General features: G+C 37.8%; 1 protein-coding gene and 1 long non-coding RNA gene across 2 annotated transcripts; both read right to left on the reverse strand.

Annotated features, from left to right (window-relative positions):
* Positions 1-2988: 2988 nt before the first annotated feature.
* Positions 2989-11285, reverse strand: LOC139677503 (uncharacterized). The gene is made up of 3 exons (XR_011698877.1): positions 11275-11285; positions 9585-9734; positions 2989-3056 (listed from the first exon to the last, which is right to left on the reverse strand). It is a non-coding gene; the product is annotated as an uncharacterized lncRNA (long non-coding RNA).
* Positions 11286-13033: 1748 nt separating this feature from the next.
* Positions 13034-15541, reverse strand: LOC139677466 (leukotriene B4 receptor 1-like). The gene has a single exon (XM_071567444.1). It carries the CDS (start codon positions 15426-15428, stop codon positions 14418-14420), a length of 1011 nt encoding a protein of 336 aa, XP_071423545.1. The 5' UTR covers positions 15429-15541; the 3' UTR covers positions 13034-14417.
* Between the last annotated feature and the right edge of the window lie 748 nt (positions 15542-16289).

Consider the following 16289-nt stretch of genomic DNA (forward strand, 5'->3'; position numbering starts at 1 on the left):
GCATTTTCAAGAGATCAAAACAATGGGCCAAAAGGATACTCTGAAATTGGGAAACCAAATTTGCAAGAGTTTACACTTCTACCAAAGATACTTGGAACACCTAAGAAAATAATCTCTTTTTGCACTTCTGAAACCCAGGGGGTCTCCTGCAACCAGGGGTTTTTCTGCAACCCATAGGTTTTTCTGCAATCAGGGTTTTTTTGCAAAGTGCAAAATTGCTTTCAGGTGACACAAGCTTCATAATGTTCTGAAATAATATCTCATAAATCCAGAATCATTAAATAATTTCAGAAGTATTGTTTGTGTTATGTTATAGAATACTGCTGTAGTCACTGCTTTGTTCTTGTTTCTTGATATCCCAGGCTAGTAGTAAGGGAGATTCTCGCAAGGTGGGAAGATTTGAGAAAAAAATTATTAAATATCTGGGCTCTCAAGAAGTTGTGGGATGATGTAAATGGGATTGTGGAACAAAACCCAGTCCAATAGTCTTCCCTACAGATTGTTATACAGGTTTTGCATCCTTCTAATTTGGGCAACAGAAGAGTCCACACTTTGTGGTCTGAACAAAAATTAAATGAGCTTGTGTCTTTTTTTTTACTAGGCAATGTTAAAATTCCCCTTTTCAGTTTTTTTTTCTTATTTGCCATTTATCCCCAGTAAAACTGCAAGTCATCTCTAATCTTCTTCCTTTCCTCCCCAGTGAAGATGAGGGGTGAGCAGTGGGGTGAGGGAATGCTGTGACTGCAAGTGTGAGTGTTGTTCTCAGAATGGCAGAGGACTCCTGTCCCCCAGCCATGGCAGAGCTGGCTTGGGGCATACATGGAACCTTCACGATCAAACCAACTCATTTAGCTTTATCATACATATTTTTGATCCTACTCTGAAGACCTACATAAGAAAGTAATTTTAAAAGGTATAAACTTACATTCTTAAAGGCTGGATCTGTCTACAGAGGAAATGTGACACAATCTGTAATAGTCCAGGATAGACTTAACTTCCACATCCTTTCAGCTTCACCTCTGCTGATGCTGAATATCGATGGTCAGTTCAGAGGAATCAGTTTTTCCAGTAAGAACACTGAAGGATGAGCAATACCTACAAACATTTTTTAGTGACACACCAGATTGTAATCTACTCTGTATTTAAAAGTGACTAACATACAATTAGAGAAACTTTTCACTAGCAATGATTTGTTCTTACGCTTCCTGCCCTTCAAACTGGTGAACTGTTATTTGTGAAGATGATGATTAAACACTTAATTCAACTTGTGAATGGAATAGATACAATTTTGGAGGTCACTGAAAAAAAATAACTTGTAGAACTACACATGAAAATGTGTTCTATCTACTTGCAAATATACCAAGAAAACAAACAGAATGCATCTGTAGGAAAATCATGCAAGAAGTGTCCCAGTCCTGCTTCTTTTTTTCTAATTATTTTTCTAATTTCTTTTCTTCTAATTACCTGGTTGATCATCTTGATGTCAGTTATCAGTTACATTTATGACTGACCACTCTTGAAGTATCTGCTGCTCTCTAGTGGCTTCCACAGAAACAATAACTTACATTTCTACACTGAGAAACTGTGAAAAACAGAAATCTACTTTTCAAAGGCTTCAAGGAAGGGATTGTCTTGATATTCTGTATTTTCTGTAGCAAAGTCTGTTTAGGGAGTTCCCTGTCCCCAGTCTGGGGTCCATACAATGGTTCTTACAACTGCTGTGGGGCTGCATGATGAACCATAACAAGTAACTGATCTTTTAAAAATAACCCTTTTTCTTAGAATATCAAGGGTTTAATTAACACCAAGAAAAAGGGTTACTTTTAAAACAGACAATTCCCTGATCTGTGTAACCATGTAGGCTCACAAACAGCTGCACTTCCACCACCAGGACGATGTACCTGGAGAGAGAGACAAAGTGAGCTCATCTTGTAAACTGCCTTTGTCGTTGAGAAAAAACCCTGTGCATCCACAGTCCAAACTCCTGATTGAGTGTGCACAAGCAGTTCTTGCTTTGGCAGTAACCAGAATGCTACCAAAACTAATTAGAATGTGTGCAAGACCCATTTACACACTGGTCAGATGTGTTTTAAATTAAATCTATAAAAAATGCTGTTAAAATCAGTCAGAGGTTTTTGTAACATCTTCCTTCTGCCCCTATCTCATCCTTACATTTACAGGCCTCAGTGAGGTCAGTCCTCCACATTTGCACCTGCCATCCCCACACTTCCAGCTAGATGCCAGTTTTTGCTTCTTGTTTATTTATTTATGTCTAAACCTTTCTTTGTAAAAAGAACACAATGCAAAGAACATGTAGTCAAAAAATGCCTGAGAAAGACAACCTAATGTGGAAAAAGCTGCCATGGAATCAGAAAGTCTGTTCTATTTCCAAATTACCTCCTGTGGTTCCAAAAAAATTGTACAGAGGTTACTTAATCCACCACGGTTTCTGTTTGTAAAATCAGGGAGAATGCTTATCTGATAGGTAACTCAGGTGTATAAAAATCTGTAAGTAATTTTCAGACCTATCAAGTTTCATGCACTACAAATGAGATTTACACAATTGCTCCAAAGACACGTTGTCCATACATTTGCTGGGCAGTGCTGCAGCTTCTCTTTTCTTCCCTCATCTCACTGGAAAACAGACACCTGTCAGTCCCAGTCCCAGTCTGACACCCTCCATCCCCCAGGCTCAGCATGTTCCCAAACCCCTGCACTGAGGCACCTGTGCCACGGGATCTATGGATCTGTGGGATCTGTGGCCCTGTTCCTGGGAAGGGGTCTCCTGTTTGTGGAGCTACAGATCTAAGATGCTACAGAGCTGCAGAAATTAAAATCTCTTGGGTCATAGAAGCATCTCCTGAACCAGATATTTGGCTGGATCCATAACACTAGGAAAAGGTCAGATCTCTGACTCAGTCTATTTGACAGGGGTTACACAAATGAACGAACAAGTCTGATGTGATAAAAAGTGTTGTCTCTTACTTTTCCTGAGGCTTTTTCCTTGCTCTGTTACAACCACCTGTGGTTTTGTTTTGATTTCAGGAAGAACTCTGCTGAAATAGAAAAAAAAAGTCGTAATTGGAAAAATACCCCAAATAAAATGTTATACAGAAAAGCAGGAGAGAACTATGTTGTCCAATAGCAAACAACATTCACAGAGGAAAACTCAAACAGATGTAACCAAAGCAACTACAGAAAATGCAGACACAACTCTATAGCTAGAAGAGGACTAATAATGAGAACAGAAGATATACTGTTAATACAAATGATGAAGTGGGAAGAATTATAAACATTCAGTGATAGAAAGCATCAGATTAAGTACTGAGTGGATGAGTTAAATAAAAACTAAAACTAAAAATTAAATTTAAAAAAGCCTCATGCCTGGAAATCTGAACAAAAGGAATACTGAGAGAGATGCCAAATAGAAAAAACTAACAATGGAAAAAAGCCTCTGAAAGCCATAGAAGATTTTCCAGCTTGCTCTGAAGGTGGATTTAGATTGAAGAAAATGAAGATTGGAAGTTTATACCATATAAAGTTAGCTTAAGAAGGAAATTGGGCAAGTAATCTCCTTGGGCTTTATTTTTAGCCTCAAAACCTTTCTCTATGCAAATAGATGACAATCTGCATTTTCATATTTTCATTTCTCAGTGGTGTTCACTGTTTTCTTCTTTCTAGAGACTTTGGTTATATATTAAAAATTCCTTGCTTCTTTAATATATACTTCAATATACCTTAGTCAGGAAAGCTTTGTATGGTATTGACACTAAATTTAGCCAATTTAATACTACTTTTCCCCCTATTTTTATTATCCAGGCTGCTTGCCCCTACTAAATGAAGTTTAAGCTGAAGGTGAAACAAGGATTCTACTGCCTGTAGGTACAGATGTACAAACAAGCTACTACAGGGTGTGCTGGGTGTGACCATGCAGCACATCACATGTTTTGCAATCTGTTTTTCTCTAAATTGTTACGTGCTCTTACTGCACACAACCGGACTTTATGATACTGTGTTAGCCAACAGGAACTTGTGTACTATATATATGTATTCAGGGTAGGCGACCATGCTGGGCCCTTCATTCTTTATATACAAAATTATTTTCTTCTAGAAGTTACAATATCTTTCAATAGCAAATGCATCTCATATTTCAATATGCATATAGCATTGACTATACCTGTGAATAAACTGTTGTAGACATCAGGAATATCATCAGGCAAAGTAAAATGCATTTTAGGAAACTCTTCCAAAAGAAAAAAAAATCCCTGAAACCAGCTTTCTGTTTGGCAAGATTTTTATACTCTCGTTCGTTTGAAAATCTGAACATTCAGCACATACTTAGTTTTAATCTTGGGAGTGGTCATATTAGTGTCAATGAGAGGAAATAATGCAAGCAACAGTTATGCAGGAACAAACTCCTTGCACAATTAGGGATTTCCTTTTCTTTTATAATGAATCTATTTGATTGACTTTGGTAAAACAATCTGTTTATCCTGTGAAAAGCATAACCCTCTCTGTACACCAAAGTGTCCCTAAACCACCATGTATGTCACGCAAAGATGTGTGCACAGACATAGACCATGTGCTCACTGGTTCCTTTTGTTGGTTGAGCAAAAGGTGAAATGATGAGTCATCAGCTCACTGAACCTTCTGGAAACAGGTATCATTTTCTCTGCATTCTAGTGAATATGTGAATATTGCAGGTTATAAAAGAGGTAAGTGCCAGAGGCACTGAGATAGGTGTGTTACATAAAAGTGAAGGCTGAGTGACTGAGCTGTGTGTCCCCTGCAGCATCTGCCCAGCTCAGCTGCTGCGGGACAGGGGGGAAATGGGGAGCTGCAAAGCCAGGACTGGGACAGGAGCAAACCCACCCTCCCACTGCATTGCTTTGCCTAAAGGCAACGAGTCATAATGGGCAGATAGACTTGGAGACAATGTTTAAATTCCTGAAGAAAGATGTGCATGATAAATACCTGAAACTGAGGTAATATCTGAGATAAATATGTTGTAGACTGAGAAGGAAATCCATTTTAGATGGAGTTAGAAGAGATGTAGCCTTCACCTTCTTTGCCTTCTCTGAAGTATAATTGCCCAGAATTAAACTAATCTACAAAAAATCTGTCCTGTGCTATTGTGCTCATTACATCTAAGTGGAAAACATGCAGCCAATTTGAAACATAATTTTTGAGGTCTGATGTTAAAACCCCAAATCACAACACAGAATACCAAAAAAATACAACTGGCATCTTAAACATACTACTTTTAAAAAACAAAGCTTGTATTATCAATGAAACTGCCTGGCTTTGGGGTGCATTTCCAACTTGCTGCAAGTCTGAGTCCACAAACATTTTTTGTTCTAGTGTGAAACTAGAATAAAAACACTCCTTTTGTTCTGTGGCCTTCTAAGATACCTTAGAGTAGCCCCTGGGCTCATTTCTTAAAGGAGGGATTACACGTGATGGATGCAAAATAACTATTTGTGTGTGACCTTCCCTGTAAATGCAAGAGGTAATAATTTGGCATTCCAGTCTGACCTCTGTTTTTCAGTTTCTGCAAAATTATTTTTTTAGACTAAAATTGCTGTTTCAGATTGTTCTGTGACTATTCCTTGCTTTTGGTTAAAACATCTTTAGACACTTTTGCAATCCAAACCTAAAAAATTTACTGTAATTAAGTTTTGGAAAGCTTTGTCTCTACAGGCGAATATTTACATGCTTTATATATACTTTATATATATATATATATATACACATTGTTCATTCTGACTGTACGCTGAGAAAATATTATTTTTGAAACTTTGATGTATTATTTTGATGTAAATTTCTCTGTTAATATTTCTCCCTTATTCTCAGTCCACGGAACCACTTGGAAAACCCTGCTCAGTTTAGTTACATACTAGTTTAAGAAGTCAACCTTCCTTCAGAAGTCTACCTACACACCTTCTTATCTGGTATTAATTCTTATAGGCTTTATACTAATTCTATTAAAAGGCATGAGTATTTTAATAATAAATTTTTGTCCCCCTGTGTTGTGTGATGATAATTTTGCTGAACTTATACTTAGTTATGGTAACATTACAGTTCTCTAACCCTTACCCTGACATTTATTGGTAGCCTTGGGTATAACCCTTCACCTTCTGCTTTCCTGGCTGTGAACCAGAAGGAGTAACAGCCCAGGCAGGTATCCCAGACAGCACAGGGTGTCCTGGCTGTTCAGAGGGACTTTGCTGGCTCTCAGCTCACCAGGGCAGTCCTGCAATCCACTCTGCCCTTTGGCTTTCCTTTTGAGACATGATGGAATTTCTACAGGAATGTTTTATATTAAATACAAAATGGAACTCCTTGTCCAGAATCATCAACCATCTGAAGTTTCTAGGAATGTGAATTCTACTGAGAAAAAACCACAAACAAACTTCTTTTGAGATACAGGTATTGTTGTGACACTAAAAGGAGTGCCCTCCTGACCCCTGGCTCCTGTCCCCAGGCAGTAGGTTGGGTTACTTCGTGCCATTGCCTTAGCTTGGATAACTGGTCATAAAATTATACGGTTTTGAAATTCCTGCAACACTCCTCATTTCCATGAACACCTGCAGCCCTGGTTTCTGTAGGCCAGTTTTAGATTTAGTAGAGAAATATTTCTTTACTTTCACTGCCTTTCTTACTACGGCATCCCCCTAATTTCTCATGGATTAAATGGAATCCTCTCCATTCCCAATTTATTTCCTGAGCCTCTTTATATACAAGTTCAAATCCTTCTTCCTTGAATAAAAAATATTTTTATGCTGTATCATTTATTTGCTGACATGTAATCATTAATTACACCTCTAGAGTTAGCATTTAAACAACATATTTTAAGGATAATTAACTGTTCAAAGCAGCTCATGATATAGACAAAGAGAAAAATCCTTAAGTTTTCCCTGCCATTGCATTTTTTAGTAATTACTGTTCCTTTAATACAACTCTTTGAAGAATTGAATACACTATAATATTAATCAAAATATGGGAAGTTTAGAGAGCTGGCTTAAGAGGCTTATCCTTATCTTCTGATTCAGACATATCAAATTGGGTTTCCTGTGAAGTTTTTTTGTTTTGGTTTGGTTTTGATTTTGTTTGTTTGTTCACTTTGCAGAAAAATGCTGACCTGAGGCACGTTTCTACATCCCAATTACACCCATACCAGGAATCAGAGATCCCATCACACTTCTCCGTAAACAGGAATGGTGGTGAGCTACTTTATGTATGGAAAGGGGAAGAAGTAGAAAGAAAAGGAAGTGGTTTGGGCTGAAGCAGATAAGGTGAAATGTTTGTTCACACTTAGCCTGAATGAAACTTCCCACGCTTAGCAATGCCATACTCTGGGGTTAATTTTGCCTATAAATATAGAAAATTAGAAGGGATTTCCTTGGCACACAAAATGCAATGGCAAGGACATTTGGAGGTGTATCTATTTGTCATTGTCTCCTGGTGCTACTCTGACCTGCTGGAGAAGAGCTGGAGATGAGCACCCCTGAACTCAGCTCAGCACTGCAGGGCTGGAGGGTCTGGCACGGGGGGAAGCCACAGGGGCAGCTCCTGGCCTGGGGTGGCAGGGCCCAGCTCCTCCAGAAATGGTGTTTCCAGGCTGACACAAACACTGAGAAACCAAGAAACTATAAAAGTAGCTGAAGCACAGAAAGGGTTGTTATCTCCTCTATTGTAAGGTGGAATTGGTGTGAGAACTGTAAAACAGACTGTGTCATCAGGTCAGGTCAAGGCCTGCTCACCCCTTGCTCACCTCACCTGCTGGGAAACATGGCACAAAAATGCTCTGTGAGTGCTTAAGCAGTTTCATTCCCTTTGATATACCTTAATATTTGTGGATAACACCAGTAACTTGAAATATTAAAATAACATCAGTACCCCTTTGTGTGCCTAAAACTACTTATGTGTGTTAAATTATACAGCAACAAGGAACCAAGCGCTCTATAGGCAGTGAAATATGAATTTGCTGTTGGGAAATGCATAATTATGTTTTTAAACACATACCAAGCATTTTTTCTCTTTTTACTTTTGTGCTCAGGATGCGAAATAATTAACTTCATTCATCCAATTGCATTCATCTAAATGAAATGAAAGATCATATCTCAAGGCCAATCAAACAGTTCCACTGGGCTATTTAATTGTCTGGTTAACTCAAGCCAAAGTTCAGTGACCCAAAGCAGGTGAAATTCTCAGTGCAGTGTGTGATAACATCTTTGTGATCAGAACAGTGTATGCTTTCCTAGCTCTTGTGCTCATAGAATTTCCATGTATTTCCAACGGTGAAAAGTTAAGATGTCATTTTCTGTATCATGGAGCAAAGTATCTTTCTGTGACAAACGAAAAGTTGTGAAGAGACTTGAAGAATTAAGGAAAGAAAAAAGGTTAGGTGTAGGAAAAATACTCTGAAGCCCTTCTATGAGAACTCTTCAGATGTAATATTAAAGTTATAGGGAACGTAAGTATGAGTGAAAAAGTAGCAACCTTGAAATGTTAAAAAGCAAGATCAGTCCCTTCTGATTCTGATCTTTTTAAAGGTAGGATTCATCAATTAGTGTAATGCTATTCAATGTGACAAAGAGGATTAAGCCAAGCCTTGTTTACAGACACTAAAAGCATTACATGCAGAAACTAAACATTGCTATAGAGAAAAAGGGAATTTGCAGCCAAATCTCACTGATTCTGTGTTCTGCTTTACTCTTAACACTTCTCCTTTTTTCTGAAAGGCAACATTTTTGTGGTCTTCACATCATGGACATCTTTAACACTGCAAGAACCATTCCTAATTTACCACAAGGAAGTCAAAACCTTTGGAAACTTTTTGAGAGCACCTCAAATCTACCAAGAGCCTATAAATCAGTATTTTCACCTGGAATGAGATATGGGCTACTCAAGCTCAAGAATCAAGGTCCAGCTCAAAATGCTTATTGATCATTTTGTTGGGAAGAAAAACAACAAAAGGCTGGTTTCACCACAGACTTTTCACAAACTGGCATGAGGTAATTATATTCTGTCAAACGCTCTCAGCTTGCCTAATTTATGCAATGTTTGAAACAATGTGGGCTTGAGCTCCTGAAAAGGAAGAAAAAGACCAACTAGGTCACTCTGAAATGAACAGAACTTGAACAGAACTTGAATGCTTAATATACTGTTGTGGTTTTTGTGAAACTTTCTGCTACAATGACCTGAACCTTAAATGCAGTTCACAACTTAAACAATGAACCAAGTGCCTCACCACTTGTTTTAGTGACTTCAAGAGTATTGTAATTAAGACTAACTTCTTTTAAATGCAAAAGCCACACGGTGGCAGGAGAGAACTAGACATGTGGAAAAAAGCCCTCCCTGCTAAATGCTTTCCTTAGTTTTCCCTTCTACAGCACAGCTGAAGCTTCTTGGCTGTATTTTTAAATCTAATGGGCTCTGACATAATTCATTAGTTATAATGTTTAAAAAGGTGTCCATGATTTCTAAGTTTCTGATAGTACTGACCAAGTTCAATAGGGAATTATACAGTGACTGTTAAATTATAGCAACTTTTGAAGTTATGTAGTATAGTTAAGATCTACCTTGTTTTCAGGTTGTCCACACTACCACATCTTCCCACAGCATCAGCGATGCAGTGACTGGAATGATCTTCACATCGCTACTTTCCTGTAGTCACTTCTCTGGTGACACTACCAGGGTGATGACAGGCCATAAATGGAGCTTCAGATTCTCTGAAAATGAAATATTTACCCCTGAATTTTTTACATGATGTGCTACATCATAAACAGGGCCACAATGCAAAAATGAAGTCTGGTTTTACACTTTAAAATCCAGTAAGGGCAGCCTGAGCTAATAATCCTCTGATTCAAGGCCATCTGGGCATACCCTTCACTTTGTGGCCATCCCTAATTACAGTACACTGATGTTTCAAGATGTCTAGGTTCAGTTGCACTCACTGTTAGTACCTCCTCAACTGCAGCCAAAACTGAAGTGTAACCACTTATTTTTGCAATCAAGATGTAGTTCAGATAGCTGATTTCTATTAAATGAAGAATAAGTGGGTTTTGCAGTTGTAGCAGATGTATAAAATTCCTGACTTAAGATCTGTGACTTTAATTTGTATTGGAAGACTTTTAGAGCATCTTTTTCATTAACTCCATCATTTAACTCACTGACTTCACACTTTCCATAAAAATAATTTTCTTCTAATATGACCCTTTCCTTGACTTTAATAAATCTACTTTAAAGTGTTGAATTCTTACTAAGAACCACCTGAATGACTTTTAAAATAAATGATTTAAGGGGAAAGAAGACATGAAGGAGTCAGATTGCACACAATTCTCTTATCTCCATACCCATCAGTGCAAGGACTTTCTTAGGACTGTAAACAGTGTTGTAAAGTTTCTGAAATCCCAGTGGCCATAGCCCTGGTCACACCCAACTTAATGCCAACATGAGCAGCATAAGCTCCTTACCCTCTCAGAGGACAGGATTATGTCTCTCTAAACTGTGTGTAATTGTTTTTTTTTCTTTAACCTATTAGCCACCAATGGAGATCACACTGAGAAGTTTTCTAGTAAAGAACTGTTCTAGTGACTAACTGATCTGACAAGAGAATTTACAAAAATCGGAACCAGTTTTGCAACAAAATAGTTTTCACTTCCCTGTCTGTTGTCTGTATGCTCAGCTTTCATAGCTGAACTTCTCAGTTTCGTTCTAAGTCCATACAGTTCTTAACAATCTGAACTGACTGATTTCTTATGCTTTTCCACTCGAAAAAAAGCCAACATTTCCTTTCTATTCCTTTTTCCCAATACATGCAGAAAATCTTCACTGCTGTTAATACTTGCTAATTCCGCATCTTCTAAAATGATTATTCTGTACCAGACTCTTGCTTGAATGTGAAAGCATTTGCATTCCTGTGTTGTCTCTGTGTCATCTGTTAGCTTTCAGGTTCTTTTATTCCTTTCACACAGGTACTGCAGGCAAATCTTTCTTTCAGCCCTTTTAATAGTAACCATGAGAGTTCCACAACTGCAGCCTTAACTGTCTTTAAAATGTCTCTACTTCTTCCTAGAAAGTGTTCTGATGGTTTTGTTAAAGAAAAGAAAAATTCTTTAGTATAATGCAGTTGCCCTGTTTCTGCCTGCAAATAAGGATCTCTGATATCCCTTGTGCTACTTCTTAAATTACGAGTTGCCTCTAAATATACACAAAGCTTCATTGTTTTAATCCAGATATCTGTTATAACTCTTTTCCCATGATGCTTACAGAAATGTTTCGGTGTCAGCAGTCAACAAAATGTGTAAGGCTGATGTTTTTTCTTTATGATCTTTTTTATCCTTCTTGTATATTGCTATGTATGAACTAGAAGTTCTTAGGTTTTCCTTCAATCCTGTTAATAACAGCATGAATTCATTTTAAGCAGCAGTAAACATGACAAATTCCTAATGAAAACCCATGGAATGTTCACAGCAAGTTTCAGGCTGGGTAAGACTTTAATGTAAAGAGATAAATGTTAGAAGGTTATAAATTTTTACAAATTCAAACTCTCTGGTCTCCTCCTGGTACTCAGTGTCCTAAGCAGTGCTGCTCTGATTCCACAACATGTTCCCTGTACTTCAGTGTAATCTGAGGTGATTTGACTCAGGTGACTGAAGTGGCCCTCTCTTAGCTCAGCCCTCCTCCTTGCTGAGTCATGAGAAATCACTGGACACTGAAACCACAGAGACAGACTTCATAAACAAGGCAGGAAGACTTAGGAAGGATGAAAAATAAGAGGAACTCCAATGAGACGAATCCTCATTTTTTTCCACAAGAGTGTCTCAAGTTACTGGCAAGACTGATCTCACCCCCAAGTCATTATTTTAATCTATCTTGAACAATCAGGGAAAATATTTGTTTACTATCAATCTTCCAGTATAATCTGTAAGATGGATATGTAAAGCAATCAACAAGAAGCATGAAGCATCATTACCATAAGATGCAGCATTTTGGACCAAATCTATGCTGGCTAGGTTTGGTTGGGATTCAGTGCTCCAGGAGAGAAGATCCAGTCCACTGTCCATTGACTGAGTGGGCCTATTGGAATCCCTGTTGTTTAGTGATAGAGCACATTAATATAGATGAAGTGGCAGATCTGGCTGCATTGCTAGGCCTGATGTTACCTGACAAAGGAAGCAGCAGTCAACCATGTCATCACCTTACACTTCTATGTTGACCCTTATGGTCCCAGTCACATGATGTGTCAACAAAAATATTAAATCAGTGGGATTTTATCTGTGCATACCAACATTTGCAAGAATTAACTCTACTTCCTCTATATAAAAGTGAAATTAATTAAGGTTTCTGAAGCTGTCCAAGGCCACTAATGAGAAAGTAGGAGACAGTTCCAGCTCCCTGATGGAACACATGTTTTACCTGAGTAGCAAAATTATGAGTAAAAAGCAATGGAGAAAATGTGAGAACTGAACAGTGAGGCAGAATATTCATGCTGGGTATAAGGGCACAGGCTGGGAGAAAGGAAAATTCTGGTCAGGTGGCTTGTACTAAGGTTTGTCTGGACCTTTTCCCACCCTGTGAGTTGTGAAATGCTGGAGCTTGAGTGCAGTTGCAGTGCTCATGTGCTCATGAGACAGTAAATCTCCTCATCTGTACTATGGTGTTGTTGACTAGAGTGACTCATCTCAAGAACATTTTGAGAAATACAACTTCACTTTTTCATGCAGTAGATAACTAAAGTTACTGCTTTCTTTGTGAGATAATGTCACGTTGTTATATTGAATTTACTAATAACAACTGAAGAGCCACTAGTGGAATGAAAAAAGAGTGGTAGGTGGATAGGGTAAAGTCTAAAGGGTTTCATCTGTTGCTTACTGTTTGCTGCAAACAAGGACTTGTCGAAGTTTTCTTTAATTTCAGTGAAGGATTCCTATGGAAGGAAAGCCCTCTCTGCTGGGGACCTTTCTCCTATTGAGAAGAAAGAATGAATTTTTGATAACAAGCAGGAATAACAAATACATATGCAAAGTTTAGAGAAATATTATGTCAACGAAGGATTTTACTTCCCCATGTTTATTTCAGTTTACAAGCTAAATTAGTACAACTCATATACTTAGTTGTGACATAATCAGACATGGAAAATTAAGTTCTAATTAGTATTTGTAATTTCTTTGTAAAGATGAGTAACGTAGCTATTTAGCTGCTGTCCAAAACAAGGTACAGGAAATTACAATATGTTTCTTAATCAGCAGTTATCTTGATCTTATTACAAATTATTGACTTAAAAATTAACAAAAACAAGCATAAAAAGTGTTCGACACAATTCAAATAAATAAAACTTCAAAAGCAAATGGTAATGTGCAGTTTTTCACAGTGAGTTTGCACATATTCACAAAAATAAAGTCCTTGCAAGTGCTAAATTTATCAGTTTCTTATGGCAAAGTCCACTCTGTTCTACGAGAGAACAAAAAACAATTCCTATTTTCAAGGTGAAGTTCTTCTGATACTAGACACTTTGTACTGCTATCATGTTTTCTTACACATCAAAAACAGTATCAAGGATCTCTCCCTCCTTACCACCTGAGCCTGGTTCAATTCCTCCTTAATTTAATAGACATCTTGGAAGCTTAACTGAATAAAAATTTTGAGGGTACTCAGAGTGTATATTTTTAATACATCAATAGTGGAATTGCCATTGAAGCACACAATGTGTTTGCCATCAAATACAGCCTGCAGTCTGTAGTGATGTTTGCCATAAGCACAGAGCTCTCATAGTTCCTGGTTGTTCTGGAGGGCTGTCACACTTCACATTTGACTTTTCCAAACCTATTACCACAAGATAATACAGTAAATGAGTTTGACTGTGAAAACAACCCCTCCTACTTTCAAACTTAAATTAAGTAATGAATAAAAATATCTTCAGATTTTCCATCTACCCAGAAGAGTATTGTTTCACTATTGTACTTTCAAACCACTCTTACCCACACCAAGAATTTAATTATGGACTCTCAAAACTTCAGATTATATAAGGATTTTTGAACATCTAACAACTTTTTTCTAAGGATTTTTGAACATCTAACAACTTTTTTCTGAAGAAAAGCTTTTTTTTAAAGTTTCAAAGTCTCTCCTTTCCACAAGCAGTTCTTTTCTCTTTTCTGCACACAGACTTCCTAGAAATCAGAAATTATTTTCATGGAAAGTAAAAATGCTGTATTCCTTACAATTTGAGCTTATGTGTATACTTATGAACTGAACTAGATTGTCAATGTCAATTCTTATAAAGCACACAAGAATAAAACCCCCAAAGCTTATATCTGTCCTTAGCTTTCCCTTGACTGCTTACAAATGAAACTGAGAGTATGAGGAGAAAGGACTATTGAGGGAATGACACAGATTAATCACCGAGTTCCTCGTTAGAGATTTTCTGTGCCTACTAAAGGATCTTCTTGTTTATTCACAACCAAACTTCTTTTCTTGTCTTCCTCTGTTACAGTCTGACTCATCTGTTCAAACAGCTTTGACATCTTGGCAAATCTCAGGTGATTCTGAAATCTCCGTGCAGCAAAAGCATAAAGCAGAGGGTTAATACAGCTACTGATGAACACAAGCGCTCCAGAGATGTACACTCCTTTGTCCACAATTTCATCCAGTGCCAAAGACATTTCCTCATTAGAGAGTTCTATTTCAATAGAAATAATATCTAGGATGTTAAAGACATGGTGAGGGAACCAGCACAGAATGAACGCCACCACGACGCTGGCAATGAGACGTTCTGATCGCTGCTTAGAGTGGTAAGTCATTCTGCTTATTCTTCTTGCAACACACAAATAACAAGTGCAAATAATTAAAAAAGGGATTACAAAACCTGCGAGAGTCTCCAACAGAAGATACGACACTTTCTGTCTGTTAGAAGAGTAGCTGCGACACGTGCACATCACTTGACCGTTCATTTCTTCTGTCTCTTGAAATGGAATGACAGAAATGCCAAAAGTAATAGACAGGAACCAAATGAGGAACATGATTAAAGAAATCTTCTCTTTTCTTTTGTATCTCTGAATTGTGAAAGGGTAAAACACAGCCATTAACCGCTCCAAGCTCAGTGCTGTAATTAGGAATATACTAGCATACATGCTGCAGTAAATGATGAAAACCAGTATTTTGCAGAAGACTACCCCAAAAACCCATGAGTCAGCAAAGGAGTAAATCCAAATTGGTAAAGTGATCAGTACAAGGACATCAGCAATGGCCAGGTTCAAGATCAGCAAGACTGAAAGAGATACTTGCTTCATCTTCATACAAACAGTCCAGATGATGATGCAGTTTCCAGGAGTCCCAATAATAAATGACAAGCTCAGTATTATGCAGACTACTGACCTCACAATATTCCATGTTGAGGTGATACTGCTTTCCTCAGCTTGACTCATTCTGGAAATTCTTCAGTTCTGGGTTGCTCTGGGCTCTGCTTTTATTCTGAAGGTGTCAGTGAACCCCTTGAGAGCAAGCTCTGTAAGTGATACTCTGTAGGGTAATGTGGCCTATGAGCTCATATCCTAATGCTCACTCTTACAGACAGCTGACCACATATGGCAGTTCCTGTTGCTTAGAAAGACATGCGTTTTTGCATACAAAGCAAAAATAAAAATACAGTGCAGCACCTGACTCTGCTTTTAATTTTACATCCATCCTGCTTTAGCAGATTTTTAAGCATCTTGTTGGTCTTTCTAAAGTGTCCCTATTTAAAGAAACTTTCTACTTTGTTGAAGTTACTGATCTGATCAACAACTATGAGCAGAAATGTTTTATGCTGTTCTACTCTTTCTCATATTAGTAACTCAACATTTTATTTTAGAGAAACAAAAAAAGAGGTGTGGCAGATAAACTACAAATATATATTTGGCAGGAATTTCTGTTTCAAAGCATAAAATGTTAAAAAGCCTTCATGTCATCTCTTTCAATTCAGCAGAAAACAGTCAACCATACTTCAGAAATACACTGGCATAGAGCAAATCAGTATTTTCCCTGTAGTGAGACTGTATTGGTACAACAAAGTGGGTGGGAGCTTTAATTCTCTGGGAAATTACAGTTCTTTAGCCAAACAATAACCAACAGAATATCTAGTCTGGATACAGGGTTATAGCAGGAAATGCTCCATGTCATGATTACATTGTCCTCCTGCTGTGCCAGCAATGAGCTGTGACTTTTATCTCCCAAGACACTTGGTAGTCAGCGCAGAATTGAAATCCTGAATGAATCCTAAGTTCTTCAGGGTCTGGCCAAAGAATATG

The sequence above is a fragment of the Pithys albifrons genome, chromosome 12 (assembly GCF_047495875.1).
Source record: "Pithys albifrons albifrons isolate INPA30051 chromosome 12, PitAlb_v1, whole genome shotgun sequence".
Classification (NCBI taxonomy): domain Eukaryota; kingdom Metazoa; phylum Chordata; class Aves; order Passeriformes; family Thamnophilidae; genus Pithys; species Pithys albifrons.

Bases quoted from the DNA above. Each gene is read 5' to 3' on its own strand.
- LOC139677466 (XM_071567444.1), bottom strand. From the start codon at position 15,428: ATGAGTCAAGCTGAGGAAAGCAGTATCACCTCAACATGGAATATTGTG.